The 19,390-nt window shown below is 55.4% G+C and overlaps 1 protein-coding gene across 7 annotated transcripts; it reads left to right on the forward strand.

The window, feature by feature from the left end:
* The first annotated feature begins 2,910 nt into the window (after positions 1–2,910).
* CARHSP1 (calcium regulated heat stable protein 1) lies at positions 2,911–19,100 on the forward strand. 7 transcript variants are annotated; one of them, XM_025370299.1, is made up of 5 exons: positions 2,934–2,968; positions 11,861–11,976; positions 12,759–12,923; positions 13,627–13,749; positions 16,640–19,100. In XM_025370299.1, the coding sequence occupies exons 2-5, from the start codon at positions 11,906–11,908 to the stop codon at positions 16,800–16,802; spliced, it is 522 nt and encodes a 173-aa protein (XP_025226084.1). In that variant the 5' UTR covers positions 2,934–2,968; positions 11,861–11,905; the 3' UTR covers positions 16,803–19,100. The 7 variants fall into 7 exon arrangements, with proteins under 7 accessions (XP_025226086.1, XP_025226084.1, XP_025226087.1 ...); XM_025370301.1 differs by lacking the exon at positions 11,861–11,976 and having other exon boundaries at positions 2,911–2,968; XM_025370302.1 differs by lacking the exon at positions 11,861–11,976 and having other exon boundaries at positions 2,934–3,890.
* The last annotated feature ends 290 nt before the right edge of the window (positions 19,101–19,390 follow it).

The following is a 19,390-nucleotide window of genomic DNA, read 5'->3' on the forward strand; positions in this document are numbered from 1 at the left end:
TTTTACAAACAGGGCCTCCCTCTGTTGCCCAGAAGTGCAGTGGCATGGTCATAGCTCACTGTAACCTCTGACACCTGTGCTCAAGTGATGTGCCTGCCTCAGACTCCCAAAGTGTTGGGATTATAGGCATGAACCACTATGCCTGGGCCTCTTTCTTTTCTTCTTTTATTTTTTCCGTCTGTCTGTCTGTCTTTCTTTTCTCTTTCTTTCTCTCTCTCTCTCTCTCTCTCCCCTCCCTCCCTTTCTTTTTTTTTTTTTTTAGAGATGGGATCTTGCTATGTTGCCCAGCCTTGTCTCGAACTCCAGGCTTCTAGTCATCCTCCTGTCTTGGGCTTCCAAGTAGCTGGGATTATGGGCGTGAGCCACAGCGCCTGGCTGTGGATGAATTTTCATAAACTGAACCCACCCATGTACCCAGACTGAGGGACAGAAGTTTACCAGATCCTAGATTCCCACCTTGTGCCCCTCCTGGTCATGGCCTCCCCCTACCCCACCCCACGGTCCCCACTTGTTTGACTATTTATTTATTGAGATGGAGTCTGGTTCTGTCGCCCGGGCTGGACTGCAGTGGCATAATCTCAGCTCACTGCAACCTCCACCTCTCAGATTCAAGCGATTTTCATGCTTCAGCCTCCAGAGTAGCTGGGATTACAGGCGTGTACCACCATGCCAGGATAAGTTTTGTATTTTTAGTAGAGACAGGGTTTCACCATGTTGGCCAGGCTGGTTGTGAACTCCTGAGCTCAAGTGATCCACCCGCCCCGGCCTCCCAAAGTGCTGGAGTTATAGGCATGAGCCACTGTGCCTGGCCTTGACTTTTTAATAAACAGTTTAACTGAGTCATAATTCATACACCATACAGTTCACCCATTGAAAGCACACAATGCAATGATTTTTAGTATATTCACAGACTTGTGCAACTATCGCCACCATCAATTTCAGCACATTTTCATCATCTCAAAAAGAAACCCTTGTACCTTTTAAGTGTCAACAGTCTAGCCCCCATCCCCACCGCCACCCCGAAGCAACCCCTAATCTACTTCCTGTCTCTAGAGATTTGCCCATTCAGAACATTTCATACAGCTGGAATCACACAACATGCGGCCTTTGTCTTGGCTTCTTTCTCTTAGCATGTTTTCAAGGTTCCTCTGTGTTGTAGCATGCATCAAGATTTAATTCCTGTTAATGAGTGAATAGTTGTCTACTGTATAGATACACAACATTTTGTTCATCCTTTCATCACTCGATGGACATCTGAGCTGTTTCTACCTTTTGGCTATTATGAGTAATACGGCTATAAACCTTACTCTGTCACCCAGGCTGGAGTGCAGCCGTGCAATCACCAATCACTGCAGTCTCGATCTCCTAGGTTCAAGGGATCCTCCCACCTCAGCCTCCCCAGTAGCTGGGACTACAGGTGGGTGCTACTACTCCTGGCAGTTAAAATAATTTTTTTTTTTTTGCAGAGAAGGGGGCTTACTATGTTGTCCAGGCTGGTCTTGAACTCCTGGGCTTAAGAGATCCTCCTGTCTTGGTCTCCCAAAGTGCTGGGATTACAGCCATGAGCCACCTCGCCCAGACCAACAAGTAAAGTATTTATTTATTTATTTTTAACTTTTTTTTTTTTTTTTTTCTCCCGGAGACAGAGACTCGCTGTCGCCCAGGCTGGACTGCAGTGGCATGAACCTGGCTCACTGCAACCTCCACCTCCCGGGTTCAAGTGATTCTCCTGCCTCAGACTCCCAAGTAACTGGGATTACAGGCACCCACCACCAAGCCCGCCTAATTTTTGTATTTTTCGTAGACATGGGGTTTCGCCATGTTGGCCAGGCTGGTCTCCAACTCCTGAGCTCAAGTGATCCGCCCGCCTCGGCCTCCCAAAAGAGCTGGGATTACAGGCGTGAGCCACCGCGCCCAGCCTCAAGTAAATTTTTTTATGGACAAACATTTTCATTTCTCTTGGGCGCGCAGACACCTAGGACTGGAGTTGCTGGGTCTTGTGGAGACTCCAGGGTTCGTGGTTTGAGGAACCGCCGGGCTCTTTCCACAGCAGCTGCGCGGTTGTTCCCACCAACCGTCTAGGACGGTTCCTTGCCTGGCATGGACCAGTTGGTTTCGCTGCTGGGCCTTTTCCGTAGTGGCCCCAGTAGGGGCTGCAGAGTGAGTCAGGCACAGTCCTCACCGCGCCCTCCGGGGGCACGGTGGTCCCAGGCGAGCTCCGGGGACCTCTCTCCGTCCCCGCGTCCCTCAAAACCTGGTCCTGGGGTTTGGGCTCGCTTTCAGGGGCTGCTCTCGACTGGTCGTGCCCATGGGCTGGTCGCCTCTCTGTGCCTCAGTTTCCTCTCCTGCAAAACAGAGGTAACATTTTTTACCTCCAAAAACAGGACTCAAGGAAGGCTGGAAATGAAACAAGAAAAGAGAACAAAACCAGAATCCCAAACGGGAAAATAAAACCCTGTTTTTCTGGTGTGTGTATGTGTGTATTTTTTCTTTCTCTTTTCGTCCTGTGTGTTTTTGCTTGTTTTCTTCTTTCTCTCTTTTCATTCCTTTATCTCCTTTCTGCAAAAAGTGACGCCCCCCGGGCTTATACGGATTTTGGAGCCAAAAGCAGATGGGAGCCGCACCTGGAGCGCGTGGTGAAGGGAAGGAACGGCAAAGGAGCAGAGACACAGTTCCCCCACTTTGCAGGGGCGTTTCTGCCGGTGGGTGCAGCCCAGCCCCGCCCTGGCCCCTACGCCCCGCGCTCTGCGCCCCACTCTCCCGCCAGTCCCAGGCGCGGACACAAAGGTCCTGTCCGGGCCACTCCTGCCCGCCCCACCCCTTCCGTCCTGGACTCCCTCCTGCAGCCCCATTGGCTGGGGCCTCCTGGGGGCGGGGCTCGGCGCCCCACCCCGCGGGCCACGCCCCCTCCCCAGCTCCGAGCTCCCAGTCCGAGCGCAGCTACTGGCGGAGCAGAACGGATCGCGAGGTAGGGACCTGTTCTCGGGGACCCAAGGAGGGACAAGGTGGCCGCCCCTGGCCCGAGTCCCCGGGAGCGGCAGATGGGGCCTCGGCCTCCTCTGTCCCCATCGTCCCCCTTCCTACAGGGTCTTCTAGCTCGGCAGCGGAGGGCTCCCGGCTGGGTTTCTCCGGGCCTGTTTGGGGAACGCGGGTTGCTCCTCCCCGGGGCAAGGGGTGGGTGTGGCAACAGCGGCAGGGATTCTTGGCGGACGTCGGGTAGCACTTCCCGCCTGGCCACCTGTTCTCTGCTTGCAGGGGAAGCTCTCCCCGCCCTCCCTACCGCTTTTGCCTTTGGGAGGGAGCCCTGGAGGGGGGACTCGCGGGGCGGTGGGGCGAGGCGCGGGGGGCGTCGCACGCGGGAAGCGGAGCCACCCCCCGCCGGGCCTGGCCGCGCCAGCTGTGGCTCGAGGTTGGGACGGCGGCCAGGCCCGGCGGGGGAGGTGGGGAGCCGTCCTGGCGCCGCGCGATTAGCCGCATCTGGGAGGAGGAGGAGCCGCCGGGCGCGCTCGCCCCGGGTGTTTGCGCCCGGATGGGGGTGGGGGGCCCTAGGCGCTGGAGAAAAACTTCATCCGCGCCCACAGGCCCCCTTTCCGCAGGCTGCGCTGGCGGCCCAGGTTTGCAGGCCGGAAGTGAAACGTTCTTTTTTGATTTTTAAAAAGGAAGCCTCCGGCCCTACGGTTTTCTGGGGTTGGGATGGATGTGTGTGCGGGGTAAGGCGGAGACGTCCCGCTCCAGGCAGGGCCTCGGGTCTCATAGGTGGGGAAATCTCACTGCCAAACAGGAGGCCTTTCGGAGCCTCAGTGTCCCCATCTGCAGACTGGCCTCTGACTTCTGGCTTAAGAGGGTGTGTGAGAGTAAAAGGAGACGGCTAGCCCCGTGCCGGAAGACACGTAAGCTACTGTTTTTTAACTTGCTGTTTTGATATTTCTCAGTCTCTCTGCCCAGTCTTGCCCCTCTCATCTGCTCGCCACTCTGAAGCTAGAGGGAACTTGTAAAAACAATCAGCTCAGATCAACCCCCCGCTGAAAATCGTCCACCGAAGTCCCATTGTCGTCTAAGTCCCCGACTTCTCAGCAGGCCTTCCTGTTATCTTCCGCCACTACCTTCTCCAGCCGCTCTCTGCCTCTGTTCTCCCTCCCTTCGGGCTTTTGGCCCTTCTCTGGGCTCGGGATCCTCCTTGGAGACCCCGCCGCCCTTTGCACTCCCTGGGTGGCCTCGGTGATGACCATGGGTTCTCGATGCTGGTCCCTTCAGGGCAAGAAAGAGTGGCAGAGCCCGGCTCGGAGTAGATGCTTTGAATAAGCTGCGCTAGGCCCAGCGTGGGGCCCTGGGGTGGGGTTGAGGGTGGTTGACGATGGGTACCCTAGGTAGGTGAACGGCCTTTGTTCCACGGAGTGGCAAAGCCAGTGCATTTGGTTTGTGTTCCAACAGCAGGGACAGGAATGGGAGGGAAGGCGATTTCAGATGGGCCCGTGCCTGACAGTTCCACCATCAGCCGCACAACTATTGTTGACTGAGCCCGCCGTGCGCTTGGCATTTTCGCGGCGGCGTCTGCACAGCGTCCGAGTCCTGCGACGCAGCACCGTTCCTGTCCCCTTTGACAGATGAGGAAACTCGGGTGGGGCGGTGAAGTCGCTTGGCAGGGGTCACTGAGGGAGTGGGGAGCAGGCAGGGCTGAATCTCAGGTCTGAGCCAAAGCCCCCCGAGAATGGAGGGAAGGATGGAAGAATTGAGTGGGGGAGAAGTGTAGAGTAGGGTTCTTGTTGAGGAGGGCTTAGGCTTCCCCCTGGAGGGGCAGTCCAGGTTGAGAGCTGGGACGGGTGCAGGGTCCCAGGTGGGTGGTGGCGGTGGGGTGAACGTCTCCCTGATGGGAGACGGTCGAGGCCGTCCACGGGTGCTAATGGGGGCACAGGCAGCGGCAATGTTGGAGGCCCCCTTGGGTTCCCGGTACACTCCTCGGGTTTCCGGCCTCTTCCCAGCACTCAGGGGCTCCTGAGGGCGGAAGAGCTATTCCCAGCTTGGCTGGGCCTGGGAGGGGGCTCCGGGCGGACGTGTGCGCCGGGCTGCACCTTCCCCACCCGCCTGTTTGCACTTAATCTGTGGCAGCTGGCTTCAGGTCCTTAGCCAGCGGAGGACTGGCTCCGGCCTGGCTGCCCCCTCCCCTTTGCCTCCCATCCCTCCCCCTGGACTCTCCAACCCCCATCCCTTCCTGTCCCTCCTCCCCTTCTCACTCTCTGCTCCTCCCTCGCCAGACCCCCGCTCTCCCCGGAACAATGGAGGGGAATGTGGCTAGGCCAGCCTGGCGCCGCTGCGTCAACCTCTGGCTCGTTCTCGGCCTCCGTGGCTTCCAGGGACCCTTCTACCTGGGCTCAGCTGACCCGCCCCGCCTCTCGGCCCACGTGGCGGCAGTTCTGCCAGGCTGGGGCTCAGCTGCGCTGGGGACTGGGATGGATCAGCTCAGTGTCTCTGTCTGTTTACAGAGAAGGAACCCAGGTGCACTGAGGTAACTTTACTGTTCTTCTAGTCTCACCTCCATCGCTGCGCAATTTCCCTTCCACCTCTTGCACTGGTAAGCCTTGGGCTGTGAGATGGACCAGTATAGCAGGACTACTGCGGTGTTCCCTGGGCCAGGGACAGCTGCCTCACTGGGAGCGCCTTAGAAATGCAGAGTCTTGGCCAGGAATCTCGAGCTTGTAATCCCAGCACTTTGGGAAGCCGAGGTGGGAGGATTGCTTGAGCATGAGAGGGCGAGACCCACCTGGACAACATAGTGAGAACTTGTCTCTACAAAAAATTAAAAAATTAGCTGCGTGTGGTGGCACACGCCTGTAGTCCCAGCTACATGGGAGGCTGAGGTGAGAGGATCCCTTGAGCCCAGGCGGTTGAGGCTGCAGTGAGCCATGAGTGCGCCACCAAACTCCAGCATGGGTGACAAAGCAAGACCCTGTCTCAAAAAAAAAAAAAAAATCTCAGGCCCCACCCCACACCTGCTGAGTGGCAATCTGCATTTGAACAAGATCCCCAGAGATTCCTGACTGCACTAAAGTAGCAAGTAGAATCACTGGCTTAAACCTCTGTGCCTTAGTTTCCTCATCTGTAAAACAGGGGTGCTAAAAGTGCCTCCCCTGTTGGGTTGATGTTTAGATGCATGTATTTGATGTTTGTAAACCCCCAACAGGGCCTGACGTGGAAGTCTGCGGACAGTGGCTGTAGGGTGTATGAAAGCACTATAGCCTGCCCTGTCCCCATAGTGCAGGCCACTATCCACCCACTACACCTGTCAGCAGTGGGCTGTCCCCGGGCTGGAAGCTGTCCCAACACCATGCCCAACCCTGGCATTCCCCAGCCAGCAACGCTTGGAAGACTCAAGACACCCTCATTTTGCAGAGCAGGCTTGGAGAGGTTCTTGCTTTGCCAAGAATGAGGTGTCTGACTTGAACTGAACTTTTGTCCCCCTGCCCTCTATCATCCTGTCTTCAATAAAGGGGCTGAAGCTATTAAGAATGGAGTCTCTGGCCAGGCACGGTGGTTCAAGCCTGTAACCCCAGCACTTTGGGAGGCTGAAGCGGGTAAATCACCTGAGGTCAGGAGTCCGAGACCAGCTTGGCTAAAATGGTGAAACCCCATCTCTACTAAAAATACAAAAATCAGCTGGGTGAGGTGGTGCATGCCTGTAGTCCCAGCTACTCGGGAGGCTAAGGCAGGAGAACTGCTTGAACCTGCGGGACGCTAAGGCAGGAGAATGCTTGAACCTGGGGGACGCTAAGGCAGGAGAACTGCTTGAACCTGGGGGACGCTAAGGCAGGAGAACTGCTTGAACCTGGGGGACGGGGGTTGCAGTGAGCTGAGATCGCGCCACTGCACTCCATCCTGGGCAACAGAGGGAGACTATGTCTCACAAAAACAAAAATGAATGGAGTCTCCTTCAGTGAGCTCCCTCTCACTAGAGTGTAAATGGCTGATAGCGCTGCTAAAGCCCTCCTTGCACTAAGCACCTGGCTGCTTGGCTCCCGTTGATGTGGGTGGTGGATTTTCAGGCCAGGAGGACAGGAAGTTGGGGAGTAGGTTACAGGGATGCTGCATGATTGGGTCATAAGTCTCCAGACATGGGGGTAGGCTGAGCAGTGGCTGGGAAAGCCAGAGTCTTGGTACCCAGCTGAACTCCAGAACCTTCCAGGAGGAGCTGCAGAGCCTACGGAAAATTCCCAGGCTATTTTGGGCGGAGGCCCCCTTCTCCCTGATGACACACCCGTCCCTGGGGCAGTCAGGTTGGGCGTGGCTTCCTGCCCCCACCACCCTGGGCTCCCTCCCTTGGCCGAGCACTCATCAGAGCCTGGGGGCTGACTGGCGAAGCGGTTGCTTGGCCAGCTGGGTACCTCCTGGTGCAGCCTCACCCCCTTACCCTGCTGGCTTTTTTTCCGAAGCATTTCCGCTGTCTGACCTACTCTGTATTTCACCAGGGTCTTTATTAGCCGGGCGACCCTGGGCAAGTTACTGGACTCTTTGTGTCTCGGTTCTCGCATTAGTGAAATGGGAATGGAATGAGCTGAGCTGTGTGAAGTGTTGTAAGTAGTAAGCAGTGTGGCCCCAGGACACTGCTGTGGTGGTGGCGGCAGTCATGGTCTGTTCCACTCCTTTATCTGTTGATTGAATAGGAAGTGGCAGCGTTCATCAAGGTCCCCTATGGCAGCACAGGTGCCCAGCGTGCTGTGAGGTGAGGCTCCCCTGGTCCATGTACGTGTGCATACAGACGGCACAAGTTCGTGCATGCATACACGTGTGTGTGCGCTCAGATGCAGATCCAGCCATGTGTGGGCACATATGTATGTGTACACGTGCCTACACAAAACACACCCATATGCATACACCTACATGCGTGTGCACACAGAAGCACACATGTACACACAGCCCGGCAGTCATGACGTACCTTGGGCGTGACATTTTGTCTGAGTTTGTTGCAGGCCAGACGCTCATCCTCGGTCTGGCCCGAAGCTTCCAGCCAGCCTGAAGCCTCCAGCCAGCCTGAGCAGTGGGTCTGTTTGCAGCCTTCCTCCCTCCCCCAGCTGTGGGGAGCTGAAGGCTAGTCACAGAGGGCGGGCCCTGTCTTCTGCTGGGGACACTCCAAGGCCATGCCTGGTATTGCTGGGAGAGCAGTGGCTGGCTGGAAGCTGGGACCGTGCTGGTGGGCGGGGCTGCTGTGTACCCATCCTTGTGTATGTGTGTATTGTAGAGGGGACACAGCAGTGGCCGGCCAGAGCGTCAGAGCTGGCTTCTGGGTGCCTGGCTACCCACCCCCAGCTGGTTTCTTTCCAGCTGGACTTTGCCCGGCCCTCCCCCGCACTGAGGTCATTCACTCTTCTCTACTGGGCCTACTGGGGAGTGGGTGGCCCTTGGCCAGGCCTCTTCTCGCCTCCCCAGCTGGACTCCAGCCCAGATGGGCCATAAGATGCTGGATAAAGCTCCTGGGACTCCCAGGTGGCACTGCCCCTACCCCTAGTCACGTCTGCTCCCTGTGCCTCAGTTTCTTCCACTATCAGGAATGTAGCCACCTCCTGTTGGGCTGGGCACGGTGCTGAGCACACACACCAGTGCAGTGGCCGCCAGCTGGGGCTTTGGATCCTAATGCTGGCTAAGAATGAGCCTTGGAAGCCGGGTGCGGTGGCTCACACCTGGAATCCCAGCACTTTGGGAGGCCAAGGTGGGCCAATCGCTGAGCCCAGGAGTTCAAGACCAGCCTGGGCAACATATTGAAACCCTGTCTCTACAGAAAACACAAAAAATGAGCTGGGTGTGTGGCACGTGGCCGTAGTCCCACAGCCCAGGAGGCTGGGGTGGGCGAATCACCTGACCCCAGGAGGTTGAGAGGGTTCAGTGAACCATGATCATGCCACTGCATTCCAGCCTGGGTGACCAAGTGAGATCCTATCTGGGGGAAAAAAAAAAAAAAAAGAGCCAGCCTTGGGGCCATTCCTGGACCGTCCGGAGACCCTGCTCTGTGCCAGCGCCTGTCCTGGGCCCTTGGGACATAGAGGGCCCTGTGCTGCCCTCAGACTCCTCACCGCTACAGGCCATGGGCTTCCCTTGGCATCTCCCAAGGATTGGGTGCACTTGGGGTGTTGAGGGGGCTAGGGTGGAGAAAGAAGGGGACCCCCCATTTTGGATTTGTGCCATTCACCCAGGGGAAGGTGGGCATAGTTAGGGGTGTGCAGACAGGCAAATGGGTGTGACAAATGGAAGATGCAAGGAGGATGACAATGGTGACAGTGATGATGATGACGCAGCATGGTTCCTGAGCGGGCCCTGCCCTTTCCACCGCCTCTCCTGCCTCCCGTTCCTAGTCCCCCACCTACCACATGGTGTCCCCACCGACCTCAGTCCCACCCAGGCCCTGCCAACACAGGGCCTTTGTACAGGCTGTTCCCCCACACCTGGAACAGCCTCTCTCTGTTTTTCAAATGGCTACCCCTTTCTTGCTGTGCAGGGTCCTGCAGGCACCCTGATTAGCGTGTGTACTCCCACCCTTCTGCCCCATCCCCTTCTGTTTCTTTACAGCCCTTTTGGGATCTGTAATGAGCTGGTTTATGTTTATTTAACTGTTTATTCCCTGCCTTCAGGTTCAGCCCTTTGTCTCTGTGGACTTGAACAGTGAACAGGGCTCAGTATTGGGCATGTATCTGTTGAGTGACTTTATGATGACAATTATAACAACAGTCATAGCTGACAATTATTGCTCACTGAACCTGGGTGGACAGTGTGCCTAGTGCTTAGTGTGTATTATTTTGTTTTCACTTCAGCCTGATGGTGTGAAGTCGGGACTATTATAATTCCCATTTTCTGGATGTGGAAACTGAGGCCCAGAGAGATTAAGTAACTTGTCCGAGACCACACAGCAGGCAAGGGGTAGGATTAGAAGTCAGCTGTGCTTCATTAGCTGAGCGTGGTGGCAGGCACCTGTAACCCCTGCTACTTGGGAAGCTGAGGCAGGAGAATCGCTTGAACCCGGAAGGCAGAGGATGCAGTGAGCTGAGATTGTGCCGTTGCCCTCCAGCCTGGGCAACAGAGCTGGACTCCGTCTCAAATTAACAACAGAATAAAGGAAGTCAGCTATGCTTGACTCCAGGAGAGAGGAGGGAGGGAGCCTTTGGATAGAACAAGGCAGAGCAGTGCCTCTCACCGTGGAGTTGCCAGGCCACCGTTCCCATGTGCTCTCCTGGGAGGCCTGGACAGGGCCCTCCCCTCCCAGGGCCAGCCTCTTTCCTGGAACTCTGGGCATTGAACATTCTGGGACTCTATGACCTGTGCTGGTGGGTCATGCGGGGGTCCTGGCCCCTAGGCCAGCAGCTGGGGCTTTTTTTTGAGGTGGGGGCTCCCTGGACTCAGGGTCCTCCCTGGCCGTGGCTGCAGCTGAGCGAAGGGACAGGAGGTAGGATGCCACCTCCTCCAGAAGGCCAGCCAGCTACCTCCTTCCCAGCCCACAGAGCTGAGGCCGGACAGGGGAGGGTGGAGCAATGTCGGGGAGGAGTTTTGACATCTCAGGGAGGGGGCAGCCCTTTTCCTCTGAGCAATCGGGCCTGGTTCTTGGGTGGCTGTGGTTGAAGGCGGTTCGGGGGGTGTGGGGGGATTTCTGGGTGATGTAGGTCGAAGACTTCTATAAATGAGGGGACCGGGGTGGCAAACTGAGGTTGAGGGTTGTGAGAGCTTCAGTTCTTTTCCACGAGCAGCTGGAAACCTGGATTTTGAGGAAACCCCCTGGGATGTTGAAGATAGTTCAGGCCGGGCGTGGTGGCTCATGCCTATAATCCTAGCACTTTGGGAGGAAGAGGTGGGAGAATCCCTTGAGCCCAGGAGTTTGAGATCAGCATGGGCAACAGCAATACACTGTCTCTATAAATTAAAAAAGAAAAAAAAGAAAAATTAGGCATAGAGGTTGAGGCTAGAGCGCACTGTGATTATGCCCCTGCACTCCAGCCTGGGTGACAGTGAGACACTCTCTCTCAAAAAAAAAATTATTTATTGTTTTTGAGACAGAGTCTCACTCTGTCACCCTGGCTGGAGTGCTGTGGCATGATCTCGGCTCATTGCAACTCACACCTCCCTGGTTCAAGCAATTCTCCAGCCTCAGCCTCCCGAGTAGCTGGGATTACAGGCACCCGCCACCACACCCAGCTAATTTTGTATTTTTAGTAGGGACGGGTTTTCTCCATGTTGGCCAGGCTGGTCTCAAACCCCTGACCTCAGATGATCCACCTGCCTTGGCCTCCCAAACTGCTGGGATTACAGGCGTGAGCCACGGCGCCTGGCCCATTCTTCAAATGTAAATTTGAAAACCCCGTGGGACCTGAGTCAAACCTATTCAGGGCCGCTGCTGTCCGTCCTGGCTGTGTGGCGTTGAGTGGCTTCCTGAGTTAGGCTTCGACCTACTTCATCTCGTACCCCCATCACCAGCCCTGTGCGGGTGCCAAGTGATGCCCACCCAGCTGCCCAACTTTGCAGATTTGGAAACTGAGCCCAGAGGGGGGAAAGGACTTACCCAAGGGTGCCACTCTTCCCTCTGAACCTTGAGCTGAGGCCACGTTAGAGCCGACGCCTTTGCATTCAATATTCAGTGTTCACTGTGTACAGCGAGTGTCCTGCTCTTGACACATTGTCAAAAGCACAGCAGTAGTTAAGGAATTCCCTCCCTCCAGCCCTCCCGCCGGGTTTATGGGTGCATACTAGGGGTCACGGAAGGAATTTGATTTCATAACGGCAGCGGTGACTTGGGCTGCATGGAAATTCACTGGGCCTGATGGAGCTGGATGGAGATGGACGCAGCCTTGGAAATCTTCTCTTTCCCTTTGGGTCCTTTGGGCTCCCCCAGCAGGCCCCCCTGTCCTGGGTGCAGGCTTGTGACAGCTGCTCAGGGATGCAAACAGGGTGCCTGAGCTCCCTCTGCGATGTGTTCCGCAGTTTCCTGAAGGTGGACGCTGCGAGAGGGTCGTGTTTTTGCCTCTGCCTCCCTGTAGTGTCTGGCTCACAGCAGCGTCAGGGAGGGTCTGTGCAGTGGCTGAGTTTGGATATAGGTGGTTGGCATTAAAATCTCCTTGGCTTTGGGTTTTCTTTTTTTTTGAGACAGTCTTGCTCTGTCACCCAGGCTGCAGTGCAGTGGTGCAATCTCAGCTCACTGGAACCTCCGCCTCCCGGGTTCAAGCAATTCTCGTGCTTCAGCCTCCAAGTAGATGGGATTACAGGTGCCTGCCACCACGCCCAGCTAATTTTTGTATTCGTATTAGAGACGGGGTTTTGCCACGTTGGCCAGGTTAGTGTCGAACTCCTGACCTCAAGTGATCTGCCTGCCTCAGCCTCCCAAAGTGATGGGATTGCAGGCGTGAACCACTGCGCCGGGCCCCTGGCTTTGGGTTTTCGGCTCACCTTCCTGACGTGCCTCCTTCCCTCCCACAAATATTCCCTGTGTGTCCCGAGTGTGCCGGGATCCTTGCCTTGTGCTGGGGACACGTTGGGGACTGATGCCATCCTGGTCATGGGGGAGGATGTGGCATTTTCATGAGGAACTATGATCGAGGGGGGCCCACGACCGCTTCAGGAGCCCAGAGGAGGCACGTGACCCCGCCGGCAGGCTCCCAGGCAAGGTGGCAGCAGTGCTGAGGTGATGGAGAGGAATGAGCCTCAGATACTGGACTCTCAGACCTGGACATGGGGGTAAGCACTGGGCTCCTACCTCTAAAGGCATGAGCCCTGAGAGCCTCTTCTCCTTCCAGGTCAGCCATGTCATCTGAGCCTCCCCCACCACCACAGCCCCCCACCCATCAAGCTTCAGTCGGGCTGCTGGACACCCCTCGGACCCGCGAGCGCTCACCTTCCCCTCTGCGGGGCAACGTGGTCCCAAGCCCACTGCCCACTCGCCGGACGAGGACCTTCTCAGCGTGAGTCTGGAGTGGGCTGGGGACACTTTCTCAGATGGGTCTCTTGCTTGAGGCCAGAGATTCACTGTGTCTCTGGCCATTTTTGGGCGCCAGTGTTCCAGGCTGTCAAATAGGCAGACCTGGGGCTGGGCTGTGGGCTGATGGTGAGAAACTAGGAAGGTGCCTTCTAAATTCAGGGTACTGCCCAGCCCAGAAGAACCTGTTGGGAGTGGCAATGGGTGGGCAGTTGCTGGGGTCAGAATCACTGGGCTCTAACCACACATGAGAGTCTGTTTCCCTGTAAGACTGAAATCTGCAGCTGCAAAATGGGCGCAGTACCAGGGCTGCAAAGGACCCAACAATGTCTGGCAGATGCAGGTCTTAGGCCCTGTGAGTGGAGGATGCTCCTGTTATTAATAATTAATCATTAGTTTCTGGAGGGATGCTCAGTGATCTTTTAGTTCAACTCCCTCTTTCCAGGTGGGAAAACAGGCCCGAGAAAATTTGCCAGGGTCATCCAAAGAGTCATTTTCACCAGAGTCTATGTGAGCGGCTCCCAGAGTTGTGCAGTCCTCAACCTGTGTGACTGTATATGGCGGTCCTGGCCAGGGCTTGATGGGGCACAGCTGTGGGCAGGGGCTGGAATGAGCTTCGTGTGCCCAGGAGAGCTGGTGGCTGTCCTGGAGCGCTGATAGGGCCCCTCACACTTCCCTCTCTCTGTCAGGACGGTGCGGGCTTCACAGGGCCCCGTCTACAAAGGAGTCTGCAAATGCTTCTGCCGATCCAAGGGCCACGGCTTCATTACCCCAGCTGATGGTGGCCCCGACATCTTCCTGCACATCTCTGAGTGAGTGAGCGGCCGGTCTGGGCGGCCTGGCTGGGGCAGGCACTTCCTTGGCCCTGTGGAGGTGGGGATGGCGTGTGACTGTGATGGGCGCTGGGTGTGAGGACGAATGGCCGGGCCTGTGTGAATCTGCCTTTGGCTGGTGCTCCATTTGTGCTCCTGTGGTTGTGTTGGGTTGGGGTTGTGAGACTGTACAGAGCTGTGTCAGGGGATGTGAGGCTGGGGGCGACACGGTACCTGTGATTGTGCCTGGGTGTGTCTTTATGAATGGGTAAGGTTTTGTGTGTGCCGGGTGTGGTGGCTCACGCCTGTAATCCCCGCACTTTGGGATGCCAAGGTGGGCAGATCACCTGAGGTCAGGAGTTCAAGACCAACCTGACGAACATGGTGAAATCCTGTCTCTACAAAAATACCAAAAAAAAAAAAAAAAAGTAGCTGGGCATGATGGCGGGTGCCTGTAATCCCAGCTACTTGGGATGCTAAGGCAGGAGAATTGCTTGAACCCGGGAGGCAGAGGCCGTGGTGAGCCGAGATCTCGCCATTGCACTCCAGCCTGGGCAACAAGATTGAAACTCCATCTCAAAAAAAAAAAAAGAAAAAAATACAGAGAGATCTGCTCAAGATCACATAGCCAGAAAGTGATGGGAATGGGTTTGGGGATGCCCGGCTATGCTTGTGGGAGACAGGGTGGTGGCAGCTGTGCATGGTGCATGTGTGTGCGTGTATGGTTTTTGTGTGTGTGTGTGTGTGAGAGAGCAGCAAGGCCTGCTAGGGTGAGTCCGAGTGCCCACTGTATCTGGCCAATGGGGAAGGATACCCTGTGAGCCTGGGGAGCCCTGTTTAGCCTGGGGACCACGCCAGCTTCCTGCCCTCCTTTGCGGGAGGTGGACTGGTGAGGCTGGGGGCTGTCCTGCTCCTTTGCTCCAGGAAGGAAGTTTGGGGCGGACCCCTTTGTCCTGCTGCATGCTCACTGACGTCCTTCCTTCCTGAGTGTCTTGAAGCCCTTGGGGAGCCTGGGGTGGGGCGCACACATCCTAGGGCTGGAATGGAAGGCACCCAGCCCCCCATGCTTCACCTCCGATCATCTGGGCAGCCTTTAGACAGGCGAGGACCCTCGATCTGTACCCCCTTCCTACGTGCTTCTTTGGCCTAAGCACCCCCAAGTCTTTTACTTCAGGCAGTGGCAGACAGAGTCCTACTCCGCACAGCACACTCACAAACACAGAAACCACATTTCTGAAAAGAGGGGCCCGCTGCGATGGGGTCCATCCTCTGCCCCATGCTTACATATCAGATTGGCAGGCAGGAGAAAAAGGCCAAGGCGACGCATTTCACAGATGAACGCACGCATGGATGTGTAAATGTATTTTCATACTGACTCGTCCCAGAAAACGTTTTGAATCAGTAAGGAAAACATAGAGGTTGGGGCAAAGAAATACTTAGAAAGATAGAAAAAGGAAGATGGAAATACTGTGATGTCTAGTTCTGCTGCTAGAAGTGGGCTGCAGATTTATTTCTGAGCTCCCTGGTGACCAAACCAAAGAGGGAAACACTCTTCACCATACGATTCTCCAATCAAAACAAACCAGTTACTAGGGGAGCTGGCTGGCCCTGGCATTTAGCATATGAAGGGGGTTTTCGTCTGGGGGGATTCTCATCAATGGGACATCAAGATGCCAGTCTTATGTGAGAGGGTGACTTGTGTCCCCTAGAAAGTAAGGGAACTGGGCTGGGTGCTGTGGCTCACACCTGTAATCCCAGCACTTTGGGAGGCCGAGGTGGGTGAATCACCTGAGGTCAGGTGTTCGAGACCAGCATGGCCAACACGGTGAAACCCCATCTCTACTAAAAATACAAAAATTAGCCGGGCGTGGTGATGTGTGCCTATAGTCCCAGCTACTCCGGAGGCTGAGGCAGGAGAATCGCTTGAACCTGGGAGGCAGAGGTTGCAGTGAGCCGAGATTGTGCCACTGCACTCCAGCCTGGGCGACAGAGCGAGACTCCGTCTCAAAAAAAAAGAAAGAAAAAAAGGAAACTTCCTGGGAGTGGTCACAGGGAGAGGCCCCTCCAGGAACTAGCTTCAAGCACCAAAGGGACCTTCTTGAAGGCTCACTGGAGGCCGGGCGTGGCAGCTCACGTTTGTCATCCCAGCACTTTGGGAGGCCGAGGCAGGTGGATCACTTAAGGTCAGGAGTTCGAGACCAGCCTGGCTAACATGGTGAAACCCCGACTTTACTAAAAATACAAAAATTAGTTGGGTGTGGTGGCACATGCCGATAGTCCCAGATACTTGGCTGAGGCAGGAGAATCACTTGAACTCAGGAGGTGGATGCAGTGAGCCGAAATCACACCACTGCATTCTAGCGTGGGTGACAGAACGAGACTGTCCCTCCCCCAAAAAATAAATAAATAAATAAGGCTTGCTGGAAAACTGGGAAAATTGAGAACAAAGACACAATGTGGTTTCTGAGACTCCTGGAACCAAGGGCTACTATGCTGAGGACCTCAGAAAAGCCCTGCCCAGGCCACCCCTCAACTCCGATTCTTACTCCACGATGGCCTCGTTTCTCTCTGGCTTGGACTGGCCGTCTTTACTCTTCATCTGCAAGCCCAGTCTCTCTCCCACGTTTCATGTCACCATGTGAGCACCCACAGGTGGCTGAGCTCTTTCAGTTCCAACATCAAAAGTCCCAGGGAAGGAGCTGATTGGGCCAGGGCCTCCTTGGCTAGGACAGAGGCAGTTCTCTGGAAAGAGGTTCCCGGTGGTTGGTCGGATGGTGCCCGCTTTGGTGGCCCTATGACCAGAAGGGTGCTGGTGTCTTGGGTGTGGCGTCTTGGGAAAGGGAGCCTTGTCCCGGTGTGAGCACTGACTGCTTTATTTGTGCCCCTGTAGTGTGGAAGGGGAGTATGTCCCAGTGGAAGGCGACGAGGTCACCTATAAGATGTGCTCCATCCCGCCCAAGAATGAGAAGCTGCAGGCTGTGGAGGTCGTGATCACCCACCTGGCACCAGGCACCAAGCATGAGACCTGGTCCGGACACGTCGTCAGCTCCTAGGAGATGCTGGAAGCACCCCTTCTCCTGTGCTTGTGGGAGACTTTGCGGGGAGGCGGCGGCAGACACTGGAGATGACATTCTTCCATACGAGACGGGGCTTCGGCAGGGCATGGTCCCTTTCAAGTATCTCCTGGAGGAAGGGGTGTGGGGGGCAGGCGTGGGGTGTGCCGGCCACCAGCACAGCCTCTGACCATCACAACCACCTCTCACCATCTGAAGTGCATTAAAAGCATTTAAAAAGGAGAGGTGCCCACTGGTGGCTGAGTGGAGATTCCAACCCCGGCCCAGGGAGTGGATCAAGGGTGATATTTCTCCAGCTGCTCAGACACAGGGGCTCAGCCCACAGACCCTCTTCCTCCTGGAGCTAGAGGCTCCAGATTCCCGGATCTGGCCCACTGGCAGCTGACGTGGACCTTGCGGGACTTCCCCAAGGCAAATTTCCACCTAAGTGCCCCTTGCACCTCTCCTTGGGCCTGGGCAAAGCAGTTTTCTAATTCTTGGCTTGGTTGGTTCCAGGGGAGCTGGCTTAAAGCAGGGGGGAAACGGGGGGGGGCGGTCTTTGGATGGGATGGGTTTTGCCTTTTGGTGCCTTTGCAGTGGGAGGCGGCATAGCTGCCTGTCTGGGGAAGACAGTTTATCCCAGCACTCCCACCCCTGGGCACAGCAGGCTGGTACTGGGAGGCTGAACCCCTCTTAGAGCCTGACCTTTTCATCTGCCTTCTGGTCGTGTGACCATCACTCAACAGCCATTTCACAGCCCCTGTCATTATGGCGGCAGGGTGGGGGGTGGTGGGAAGGGCCTGTGGAGAGGGCAGGTCTTTGTTTAAAAACTTTGTCCCGATCCATCCAGAAAAGAGTGGGTAGCTTGCATCCTGACAGCCTGGCAAAGTCAAGAAAGTTGAAGGAGAAACATACCTTTGGAAAGAGGGTTTTCTTTAAAACTAGTGTTAAGAAATGCTTAGGGATTTTTTTTTTTTTCTTATTTTTCGTAACTAAAGTTTTCACCCAGAGCCGGCTCTGTTTGCACCTTGCTGCCGACATTGCAAACTTTTTTTTTTTTTTTTTGCGGGGTGGGAGACAGAGTCTTGCTCTGTTGCCCAGGCTGGAGTGAAGTGGCCTGATCTCGGCTCACTGCAACCTCTGCCTCCAGGGTTCCAGCAATTCTGCCTCAGCCTCCTGAGTAGCTGGGATTACAGGCGTGCACCACCACACCCGGTTAATTTTTGTATTTTTAGTGGAGACCGGGTTTCATCATGTTGGGCGGGATGGTCTCGAACCCCTGACCTCAGGTGATCTGCCCATCTCGGCCTCTCAAAATGCTGGGATTACAGGTGTGAGCCATCGCGCCCGGCCTGCAAACTTTTCTGTAGGTATTTTCGGTAAACAAATCCTTAGATTATCTTTGCTGTGGTTTTGGTTTGGCTTTAGTCATGATTTAAAAGTAGAAATAGCTGGGCATTATGTTTTGAAATTTATGGCCTATATGTAGTCTAAGAATCCACTCGTCAACGCAGGGAAGCAAACTTTTGGAAATTGGCTTTTGGGTGGACACTAAATGTCCAGAAAAGAGGTCGTTTGATGCTGGAAGCACAGATAGCTTCATCAGGTACTTCTCAACTCTCATGAGTTTGTCCTTTCAGCCTAAGAACTGCTGCCTTTGAAAGGGGATGGAAGGGAGTTGTTTTAAAATAGGCAAATACACGTGTTGATTGCGAGCGTGTCGAGAAAAAGGCAGTTCCCACCGCAGTTAGGTCCTGGCCATGTTTCCTCGCCTGCGATGCTCCTTGTCCTCACCCTCCTCTCCCGCCTCTGCCTTCTGCTGGGTCAAAGGTGGCCTTTTTCTCTCCAACCTTGAATTGTTCCCTGGTGGCTTCCCAAGGGCCCATCTGCTGGTACAGTCCACACTTCCAAAGCCAAAACCCGAGAGGGCTCCTTTGCTGCCCCAAGCCTCTCTCTCACTCTGTCCTCGCCTTGGCATGGGTGGCGTTGCTGTGACCCTGTGTGCTGGCGCTCTGGCAGGCTGTGGCTGGCAGTGAGATGGGGGATTGCATTCTGCTATTCAGGGGTGCCGAGAATCCTTTGTCAACGGCTCTTGCTCTGTCCTTCCTGTTTGGCCACAGCTCTTTCAGTCAGTGGGTATTCTAGAACGGCAGGATGTCACAGCTGGAAGGGATGCGATACCAGTTTATAGAAGGGGAAACTCCTGGAGGCTCTGGGAGGGACGGAGGTTGTAGGATTCCTGAATCCAGATCTTGCCTCCCATCAGCCGTCTTTCTCCCAATAAAGTTTTGTTTTGTGTAAGGCAGTGCGTGTGTTTGTGTGGAGGCTGGCTCACCAGGTTTTTCCTTTTAAGTCGTCAGGTGAGGGTGTCTCCCCCAGGTGAGGCTGACACATTCCACTTGGCAGTGTGTTTTGTTAGGGGGTGATGAATAAGAAGATGGGATCATCTGTTTTTCTTTAGTCATCATTCTGTAGCATGAGAAAGCTTAGCAAAGGAGAATGCAGCTTCCTGGCAACAGAAAATGCCACTAACTTGGTCAGCAGCTGTCCAGTGCCCTGTTGAAGCTTTTAGGATGTTGTGTGAGTTA

Source organism: Theropithecus gelada, chromosome 20 (assembly GCF_003255815.1).
Source record: "Theropithecus gelada isolate Dixy chromosome 20, Tgel_1.0, whole genome shotgun sequence".
In the NCBI taxonomy this organism is placed as follows: Eukaryota; Metazoa; Chordata; class Mammalia; order Primates; family Cercopithecidae; genus Theropithecus; species Theropithecus gelada.